The following is a 10,660-nucleotide window of genomic DNA, read 5'->3' as shown; positions in this document are numbered from 1 at the left end:
TGCCAGGGTTTGTTCTTAGACCTGAGCCCCCCAGAACTGACTGGGGGCTGTGGCTGGCACAGCCTGGGAGCAAATGTTCATGTGCTTTCTTCAGTGGCAGCAGTTGGCTGAGGAAAAATATCTGGATCTGAATGAAAGCAAAGGACTTGTTCTCACTCTCAGAGGTGACATTTTACTCTTTTCTTTTTCTTCTCAAATAGTTTCTGTGTTGATAACATAACAAATGCACAAGTCCAGAGCACTTGAAGGTCTGAGCTGAAATCCTAGCTGGAGTCTAGGTGGTTGTAATGTGTTGACCTTTAAGGAAAACAAAAGGGGGGGGGGGGGCGAGTTAAGTCCCCAAAATGTTTTGTGCAAGTTGAAATTTAGTTCTTAATTCACGAGCTGAGAGGAAGGAGGACAGGGAGCCCTGATGTGAACAGTCTGCTCCTTTCACAATCTCTTGCAATTTCATGATGGGAGGGACCTGGCTGCTGGAGAAGGTGCACGTCCAAGAGCAAAGTTCCTAAAGGAGTAAGTCAATAAGAACTTTTAGAAACTCTCATCGGGGATAACTTTACCCACTGTTTCCATCCCACTGCTTAACCCTATTGAGTCCTCTGTGCCAAAATGTGCATGCAAATGATAGAATTGGGCTTTCTGTGTCCAAGCCCCATGGGAGGAGGGGGTAGAGGATTGGAGCCTGGAGTAGGATGTGGGTGAGAGATGCTCCTGCTCCTGGATGAGGCTGTGGCTGCCTAAGGAGAGCTCTGCTCTCTGCCCTGAAGTGTCTGGTGGGGCAGGGAATGGCAGCCTGGTGTTTCTGAGCTGCTGTGCTCACAGCAGCATGTGTAGGAAGATAATTGTAAGAGCTCCTCCAGACTTAGCAAAGACAACTGAGTAGTAACTAAACACCAGAATAATTAAAACGATGTCACTGACTCTCAGGCTGCCTACTCTGTGAGTGAAAACCTGCAGGGGACACAAGAGCACAGGTTGGAGGGAAGGGCTGACTCATCTGCTAACTCAGTTTCAGGTGGAAGAAATAAGGTTTAAAGCTTAAACAGGGACATGCTCCAGTTTTGGTTTAACTAAAACTGGAAAAATCCTTGCCCCAAATGCATTTCTGTGGATGCAGACCCTGCAGATCCTATTGCAATGCAGTGCTGGGCAACGAGCAATTGGTGCCTGGGGTAGGATCTGCTCCCTGGTGTGCTAAAACCCCCTCAGTGCTGTGGTGTCAGTTCACCCCTGGTGTGATGGGCAGAGCCTGGCTCTCATTTCCAAAGGGCTGAGCCTTTGTGGACCTGCAGGACGAGGCCTGGAGCCCTCGGTGGTGCTTGTGCTGCTCTGCTGTGTGTGGGGAGGGGAGGCTGATGCAGAGATTTGGCTTTGGAGGGGCAGAGGAGGGAGGGCTCTCTGCAAAGGCTGGACCTGACTCCAGCAGTGTTCAGGGATGGTGAGAGGCACTGAGGTGACACCCTGATGGCCTCTCTGGGGTGTTTGTCCTCAGCACTCCTGAAGTGCCTCTGGAAGCACTGCTCTGTGCACTGCCGTGCTGGAGCCACTTCTCAAGGGTGACTCTGCAGTTGTTGAGGCCCAGCTCTACCCTTTGGGAGAAACCAGTGCTGCTGCTCTCCCTGAGCCAGACTGGGACAGCAGCAGAGGTGCTTTCCATAGCCAAGTCAGCTCTACTGGTAGAAAGATGTGAGAGGAACAATTATTGTGTCCTATATGATCATAGGAGCTGTTTCCCAAAGGAGATATGGATAGGGACAAAGGCTCTCAGGGCTGGTATCCTCTCCCATGCCCTTCTGCAATTGTGGTCCACATCTGTTAGCAAAGTTTTTTCCACAGTGGTACAATGAGTTCCCTGCTAAATACAGCTTCTGGAAACTGGAGGAGCCCTTCACTGGGAGATGGGGGCTGTAGATGAGACATCCTCCCCCCTTTACTTCTCCCCTGTGTTTGTGTTTCCTTTTTGCTGCCCCTGCCCAGCCCCACAGCAGGGATGGAGCCGGTGGAAAGGCTGTGGGGGTTTGCCTGTGCTGCTTTGCTAGCAGGGGGTGAGCAGGGCAGGGCATTGCTGTGTGGTCCCTGCATCTGGCAGGAGGATTTAGGAGAAGTGAGTTCGGTGCTGGGAACGTATCCGTACCTGCCACGTGGCTCCTCTCCCACCAGTGAGTCTGCTGAATGAAATGCGCTCAATTAGCAGCCCAGGAGGGCTGAGGAAACAGGATTAGTCAGGCTCTGGCTGTGTCCCAGGGGCCAGTGAGTCACCCCACCTTTCCCTCCTCCCCACCCTGAGCCTCCAGCACATGCTCCATCACGACTGAAGATTTCTCCTGGGCAGGTTTCGCTGTGCAGAGCCTTCAGGTGGAGAGGGATGTCCAGGGAAGGATGTCAGCAGCTGGGCTCCAGGGAGCTCAGCTCCAGGGATGGCTTGGCAGAGCTGTGACTGAGGGAGTTTATTTTGCTGCCTGAGGGACACAGGGAGGTGGAGAGTGGAACAGAGGTAACTGAGAGGGTTGAGCTGGGGACTGAATCCTGCCACGACCGGCCAAGGGTGGCTTTGTCACTAGGAGGGAAAGTAGGAGTAAAAGTAAGTGGACCATCTGCCCTTTTGTGGGAGTTTATCAAGAGCAGAGCTGTGACATGTGGCTTCACTTGCACCTCTGAGGACAATGAGGGGAAGAGGAGGGGCTGGAGAGTGAACCCATCTGTCGCCCTGCTGTCTGACAAGGCAGCTCACAAACACATGGGATAAGTGCTGGCAAAATGAGCAGAGGAAATTTGTCTCCTCCAGCATAGTAGGCTGTTGATCTGAAAAAACAGATTGAATAGTTTTTCTATCACCCTTTGGTTTTGAGGGTGTTTTCCCCCTGTTTTTTCAGCTGGATTTCCCTTTGATTTCTCTCAAGATAGAAAGTGGCTGTGTTTGGGAAGCAGGAGTGCTGGGAAATGAGCTGCCTTATCTCTGTGCCCTTCTCACGGCGCCTCTCGGGCAGCCCTCGCAGCACTCTGGGCTCCCCATCCCTGCACGAGGAGCTGGGCCCTTCCCTGCTTTGCAATTCCCTTTATTCAGGCTCTGCCCTTGGTAACCAAGGCACTGAGACAGGAGATCACATAATAAATACAAAGAGCAGAGGGACAAAGAGGTAAAGCTGAACACAAACCAGAATGTCAATGGACTCTCTGGCTGAATAAAGCCAGCTCTGAAAAAGTTGGAAAAGGGATAGGATGTTTGGAGGAGGTCACACCAAGGTGCACAGAGACTGTTTAGCTCCTGGAAGGCCTTGCCTTATTATCTAGGTAGAGTGACACCTCTAAAGGCATTTGATCAGTAGGTTTGCTCCTAAGGACAGGCTTTTGTTCATCTTGTCCTGTGCTTTGGGGTGATTCTGGGAAGCTGACAGAAGTTATATGCTGGCTGTGTTCATTGCTAGTTTGCTTCCTGTCTGTGCCTTTCTTCCCAGCCTCTCCATACATACACAGGTGTTCATATCCTGTCTTTTCAGGGAGTATTTGTCACACTTTTATGGATGTACACAGAAAGGGAAGGACCCCACAGCCAGTATTTAAACATTGGGACTAGGAAACCCCTTCAGGACAGGCAGGAGAAAAATGAGGGAATGGAAACCAAGAGCCTTTGCAGGGTAGTGGGACACTGGCTAATTGGAAGCTTTCTCCATGGTGTTGGGACCAGTCTCTCCAGTAAGGCTTTCCACCTCACACAGATGAGTTCCACAGGACTTCAAGCTGGGAAGGTGCCTGTGTTGTGATGAGTGTTGGACTGGTGTGTTGACTTCAGTGTGATGAGATCTGGGAAAGGTCTGCCCCACAAAACCCCTCCTGAGTGCTGCCCCAGTCGCTGCTGGGGTGGTCTCCCTTCGTGGTTAGCCCACTTGCCCCTGTGGATTTTAGCACATGGCTTGGCCACACCGGTCAGATGGACTCACTTCAGATGGGAGCAGACTCGTTCAACCATAAACACCTTTACTGCGTAAGTGAGATAAAATCTTCAATGTACTGCTCTCTGAGAGAGCCCTGATAACTCGGGCTGTTTTCACTTCTCATACTTTCCTTATGGCTGGCACTAGAGGAAGAAACACCCACCCAGTCATTACCACCTCCTTTCCCAGAAAAGTGTGCCAGCTCTTGCCTTCCCTGCCTCATGGGAGAAAGGTAACACAATAGCTTCCCTTGTCCCGAGGGCAAGTCTGGCTGGCACAGCACACATCCTCCTCGACCTTCGCTCCATGAGCCCTTCAGGGAGAGGACTGACCAAAGAGCAAAGCAGCTCCATGGAAAACAGCAGGTGAACATTCCTGGCAGTTAAAACGGAGCAAAGACTTTTGAGCCATAAAGCTTGGAAGTTCTGCAGGTGTCTGGCTTTGTTGGCTGGGGGAAACGCAGGAGAAACATCCACAAGATAATCTCAGCCGCCGTCTGGATGTGCTGCTTTTGACAGAGCCTGGGAGAAAATACAGAGAGACCCTGTCCTGAGGTTTGTACAATGACTCCGATAGCAAGGTGCTGCATGTGATGGTGTCAGAGGTGCTGGTGTTGCACACCTGGCTGCTTTAATCACCAGAGGTGAGTGAATGGCAGTGTGCTCTCTGCAGGGTGTAGGCTGAAATATTGGCTGTTCTTGAATGCACTTACAAATGTGATGTGGGCGCATTAGGGGCACCTGTGAGTGTGTGTGTGTGGCTTAGGACATCCTGTGCAGGTCACAGTTTTGCTTTGGAGCTGAGTAAGGGTGAAATTCTGTTCTCAGCATATCATGGGTGGCTGGTGGTGTGAAACCCTAAGTGTGGTATAACAAATTCCTTTGGACTGTTTGATCTTTTTAATTCTTTAAATTAAATCCATGTACAGTAACCAGTCCCTCCATGTCTGACAAAGTGCTGAACAATGCCTGCGTGGTCCCTGTGGAGCCCAGCACAGGCTGTCGGTGTAATCCCTGCTTTGAGCTGATCTCTGCTGTCTTTTCTCTACTTTATAATGAGTAGAGTTACTTCCTAACCTCCGACTGTTAAAGCTGCATATACAACACACAGACATTTAATTTTCCCTCTTTTAACTTTGTGTAAAGCATTTGTTATTTTTGAGGAAGCTGCATAAGCAACTCTGCTTCCCCTGAGCTGCTTTTTCACAGCTTCTCGCTCCACAGATTGTGATTTTTAGTCCTGCTTAAAACCCTCTGCCAGGGGTTCCCCAATGGCCGTGCAGACTGTGAGGCACAAGAGCAGCGTGAAGAACTAGCACTGTGAAAATCTGCTCATTGGCATGAAAAACCACAAAGCTGGTGTTAGCAGCAACAGTTTTGAGAATTCTTTGCAGTCCCTTGAAGCAGTGTGATTATTATGTGTCTTATTTTGCTTGAAATATTTAGGATTAGCATCAAAATGAACCCGTTCTTGAAATGTTTTGGTTGCCAAACAATACAGCCCACTGGAGGCAGGTGGGGCTGGACTGAAAAGCCAAGCAACAGGGCTGGGTGAGATTCTGTCCCCAGGATTTCTCTGCTGTGTGCTTCTAGGGTATCAGCACAGCCAGCAAAGTCTCCGGATTACTTATTAAAAATATAAATATATGACATTGTGGTTCAAAGGTTCAAGGTTTGAATGAAGAAGCTCTATGTTGACAAGCCGCTTAGAACTCTTGGGCCAAGAGGTGAGGAATTATTGGGCAGTGTTGATAGAGGTTTTATTCTTGTAGGGTGAATATTCCCCCAGAAATCCTCTTTCTGTCCTTTCTCTCTTTTCTACTCATCCTCTTTGGGGGCCCAGTGGTGGCAGAGTGCTCCTGTGCAGGGTGAAAAGGGGCAGCACACAGCATCTCATGGGCTGGGAGCAGTGCAGAAACACAGTAATGGAGAAAGGAGGCACCTGCATTTTGGAGGTGGAAGTTTGTAGTCCATAGGCATCTCCAAGACCTGCCTGAAGCCGCTGCTCCTCCATCAAATCACAGATCCAGAGGCTTTCTGCTGCCCTAGTGAACAGCCACAGTCACCGGCAGCGAGCGTGGGGAAAAGTCCTCCTGGAACTGAGTCTGCTGGGTGGATTCTGGCGCCAGCTTCAGGCACACGCTGGCCTCTGTCATGCTGTTGTTGTTGGCAGAGCTGCTCTTGCGGCAGGGCTCTTTGGCGGGGCGAATGGCCACCAAGAACTGGCGCTTGAAGGTCTCGCTGAGGGCGATGTACAGGAAGGGGTTGAGGCAGCTGTTGGCGTAGCCCAAGCTAATGGCAAAGTTGTAGGCGTAAAAGAAGGCCATGGATGGGGTGTCGATGCCCAGGTGAACGAGCTGCAGGATGTAGAAGGGAGCCCAGCAAATGAAAAAGGCGGAGCAGATGGCGACTGCCATTCTGGTGACCTTCTTGGTACGCACCCGGAGGCTCCTCTGGGGCAGCGGCACCACGGTGGTGGCCATGTGCTGGAGGATCTTGAAATAGACCACGCAGATGATGACCAAGGGCACAGCAAAGGCCAGCATGAACTGGTAGAGGGTGAACCAGTAGACGTCGGTCTCTGGGTTGGGGAGCAGGAGAGCGCAGCGCACGGTGCCGTCCTCCAGGGGCATGAGGCCTGCGTACATCCACACGGGGATGATGGTCAGGAAGGACAGCAGCCACACCAGGCAGATGACGAGAGCGGCCACACACGGCGTCCGGACGTAGGTGGACTTGAGGGGGTACACGGTGGCCAGGTAACGGTCCAGTGTCATCACTGTGAGGATGTTGGTGCTGGTGATCTGGCTGTTGGTGTCCAGGGCGGTGATGATGGTGCACAGGGGAGCTCCAAAGTACCACGAGCCGTTGCCTAAGAGCTGGTGGATGAGGAAGGGCATGCCCAAGAGGAAGAGGAGGTCCACGATGGAGAGGTTGAAGATGAAAATATCAGGCACGGTCTGCTTGCATCTCAGCTTCTTCTTCTTGATGATAGTGAAGATCACAATGAGGTTCCCCATGATGCCCAGGAAGCAGATGATGCTGAAGAGACTGGGCATGATCACATTGGTGTGTGGTGCTGGCTTCTCTGCTACTGCCAAAACAAACCAAAGCAGTGAGTGCAACCCAGAGACAACCTCTTTACAATTCGGTGTGCTTGCCCTGTCCTGCAGATGCACCCATCCCCATCAAAGACATAGATTGGAATGATTTTTAATACCCTTTCCAGCACTTGGAGAGGCTAAGCTGGGGATTTGGCACTTTCTTCTCTGCCTCTCAGTACGTGCAGCATGCCCAAACCTGGCTATGTGCAGGCATCTTTCCTCAGCTCTCCCGATGTTCTTCTGTCCTGCTCTGCAACTCCCCAGCCCTTTTTGGAGGGGCTGACCTCTGGCTGGCATGCCTCTGCATTCACCAGCACCTGACAGAGTTGAGAGTAACTTTTATTCCATGCAGTGAATTGTTTTTAGCTGTTTTTGAGGGGAGTGGGTGAGGCAGCTTGTGCTTCCCACACTGGAGAAGTAAAGCCTTTCTGTGGGTGCCAAAATCTGGATAAAGTCAATACTGGAGCTGCTGTCAGAAAGCTTCAGTTCATCTGCTGGGTAGTTTATCTGTTGTATGGTGTGAGACACAGAGTTCATTGGCCATGCAGGCAGACACCTCATGCTTATCTGTATTGTGAGAGCTGGGACTGTACTCTGGCTGTGTCCCCATTCTCTTACCAAGGTTAGGCCAGAGAGCATTCTCCTTTCCCTCTTCCTTCCTTGCCTCTCTCACTTTCTCTAGTTTTTTTCCTACTAAGAAATCCAAGTATGTGGTCAGACAAGGATTGGGAGTGTGTTTCAGAGGGGACTTTCAACAGAGATTGTCCTAGGAGAAAAACAGCTTAAAGCTACTGTCTTTGAGTTGTGGATATGATTGGATTTCCAAGGCAAAATTCTTGCCTGGTAATACTTAGCTTATCCACACCAATGCTTGACTGTTGCTCTTTGGGGTGGGACCTCCAAACATAATCAAATTCACATTGGCCTTGTCCCTCTCCAGGATGTAAAATCACATTTTGAAGCCACAAGCTCTTGGGCACAGGAGGTGGTGTTGAAGGTACTGATGGTGGTGCTCTCTGTTCTGCAGGGTTCCCATGTGTGCTGAAGTCTAAGACAGCCCTTCTTAGCTGAGGCAAATCTCATTTCAACTCATTACTCCTCTCCTATGGGACCCGGTGGGGTTTTTTTTCTAGGAAATGGTTTTGTGTGAGTTATTTATGTGGCTGTTACAAGGACTGTTCGTGACAGCCCCTCAGCCCAGGCTGCCTTTCATTGAATTGCAGATGATTCAATGTGCTGCTAATTGGAAATGCTTTCAGGCACTGAACTGTTCCATCTCCTTAGCAGCAGAAGTGGGGAAGCCTCCTCCAACAGAACCTAGGGAAATCTTGACAATTAGATTAAGTGGAATAAGAGATACTTGCAGGTGTAGTCTTTGCCAGAGCAGTGTCTGTTTGCTGAAGTGGTATTTGCTGACTTTGACCTCTGGAATTCTTGAGTACAAACTCCTCCACATTTCCTTTGGCGTGAAGAGAAGTTTGACGGAATTAGCAAGATAACTGGGGCTACACTGCTGGCCCGTGGCTGGAAATGTGTGTGCCATATTTCAGTGCTCTTAGAAGTGGCCACGATGAGCTGCCACTGGCTCAGTCCTTTTGGCACTAGGAAGGAGCAGCCTAGGCATGAACAAGTCCAAGAGCAATGTCAGAACCCAATAAAGCAGTTCCTGCACCATTTTATTGGGAAGCCTCTCTGCAGGTGTTGGGAAGCAGCCAGTGAGGCACAGAAGAGCTAGCAGGGGGCCTGAAGGTGGAAGCCAGGCTTGCCTGACCAGACAAAAAAGCCTTGTCCACACCATTTGTGGGGGTTTAAGTGCTCCCTGTTCCTCCTGGTGACCCGTTAATGCAAGAAAATATCCCCTGTTATGTGATTTTTAGCAGATAACCTACAGCCATCAGCAGCCTCTTGAAATCTGACACTCTTGAGCATCCAAAGATATCTCAAGCCTCCTTAATGCTGGAAAATGGAGGACTAGAAACTGGAAGATGATGATTCTGGTCCTGCTGTCCTGCATGGAGCTGTTATGAATTCTGATCTCCTTTCTTTTAACCACAAACCTTATGAGTGTGGTGGGAAGGGATTGTTTAAGTGAAACATAAATGCCACATGGTTAGCTGGAAATTGGGACAAAATGTCCCTTTCCTGCTGTGTAATCGATGCAGTGCTCACGGTGGTTCCGTAACATTTGGAATGAGCTCAGCCATCCTCAGAGCAGGATGTGTGCAGGCCCAAAGGCTCTGGGTGAGGGTGGGCTGTGCAGTGCTGTAGCACCTGTCCTGCTGATGCTGTCTGTACAAGCAGGACTTGCATGAATTATCAGCTGCACTAGTTTGGAGCTGTAGTTCATGTGTGTTTTATGGGCTGGAGTCAGAAGAGCACATCTATCAAATACTCAAAAGTTCTGTCTTTTCTAAAGTCTCTTTCATCTTGAGACATCATTGAATCTGAATTTTCGGTGCTGCTTTTGTGCATATCCAAGTGAATATATTTTGTATTTAACCAGCTACTTCAGGCATTGATTTGTCCTTGTTTGTAGGTCTGTGGCTGCCCTGATAGTTTTTCTTAAAGTCCCAAAGGGGCTTCACTATGTGAACTGAATGAAGACTGGGCTAATTTTTTTTCTCTAAGGTGGTTGTCGTACTAAGCCATACTCTGATATAGAGTAATAGACTTCATCTTCACTGCATTTCTTAAGGAAGTACCTAAGGCACACTTTTGGTTTCTAAAGGACCGTGCTGGTGCAGAAAGAGTCAGACCATATATAAACCACCTTCCGTTGAAGAGTTTCACCTACTTAAGCCATTGAGAACTGTATTGCCCGACCCTAAACTATTGATTTGAAAACAGGGTCGGAATGGAGCAAACGGGATGCTGGTAAGGATCTCTGCATCCCTCTCCAGCGCTATCTCATCTTTTCTGTGCTTCCCTCCCCGTCCAGCAGCCAGGACCTGCGGGCTGCTGGACTTTGCTGCCTGGCAGCCAACAGGTGGCGGCTGGCGCGGGGCCGGGCGGTGTTTCAGCGGTGCCGGGGGTCCCGCAGCCCCGGGGACCCAGCGCGTCCCGTCCCGTCCCGTCCCGTCCCGTCCCGTCCCTCCGCCCGCCCGGCGCTGTCCGGCCGCGGGTGCTGAAGGCGGCACGGCCCGGGCAGGGTGGGGGTCCCCGTCCCAGCCCCGTCACCCCCAGCCCCGTCACCCGCAGCCCCTCCGAGCCCCTCCGAGCCCCGCTCACCGGAGCCGTTCTGAGCCTCCGGCGCCGAGAAGTTGCGGGAGGAGTTGCCGGGGGCCATGGCAGCGAGCGCCGGGAGCCGGCACGGGGAAAGTTGGGCAAGTTCCCCGCGTTGGGACGGGCCGCGCTGTCCCCCGCGGGAGGAGGAGGAGGAGGAGGGAGCCCTTCCTCCCTGCCTGCCTGCCAGAGCCGGCGAGCGGCGGCTGAGCCGGGCTGCGCTCGGAGCCGGCTCTGACATCAGGAGCAGCTGACTCGGGCACACACGCCGGGGGCGAGCGTCCCTCGCCGCTGCCGGTGGGAGGGAACGCGGGGCCGGCACCGGGGCCGGGCAGTGCCCCCGCACATCACACCCGAGGGCACCGACCTGCGCCCTCCGCACCCAGCAGCCTGCGCTCGCCGG

At 51.5% G+C, this 10,660-nt stretch overlaps 1 protein-coding gene across 1 annotated transcript; it reads right to left on the bottom strand.

The window, feature by feature from the left end:
* Window positions 1–3,977: 3,977 nt before the first annotated feature.
* LOC134429006 (melanin-concentrating hormone receptor 1-like) lies at window positions 3,978–10,342 on the bottom strand. The gene is made up of 2 exons (XM_063176112.1): window positions 10,264–10,342; window positions 3,978–7,025 (listed from the first exon to the last, which is right to left on the bottom strand). The coding sequence occupies exons 1-2, from the start codon at window positions 10,319–10,321 to the stop codon at window positions 5,977–5,979; spliced, it is 1,107 nt and encodes a 368-aa protein (XP_063032182.1). The 5' UTR covers window positions 10,322–10,342; the 3' UTR covers window positions 3,978–5,976.
* Window positions 10,343–10,660: the final 318 nt, after the last annotated feature.

Source organism: Melospiza melodia, chromosome 24 (genome assembly GCF_035770615.1).
Source record: "Melospiza melodia melodia isolate bMelMel2 chromosome 24, bMelMel2.pri, whole genome shotgun sequence".
Lineage (NCBI taxonomy): Eukaryota > Metazoa > Chordata > Aves > Passeriformes > Passerellidae > Melospiza > Melospiza melodia.
This window is presented reverse-complemented; position numbering and strand designations above follow the sequence as displayed.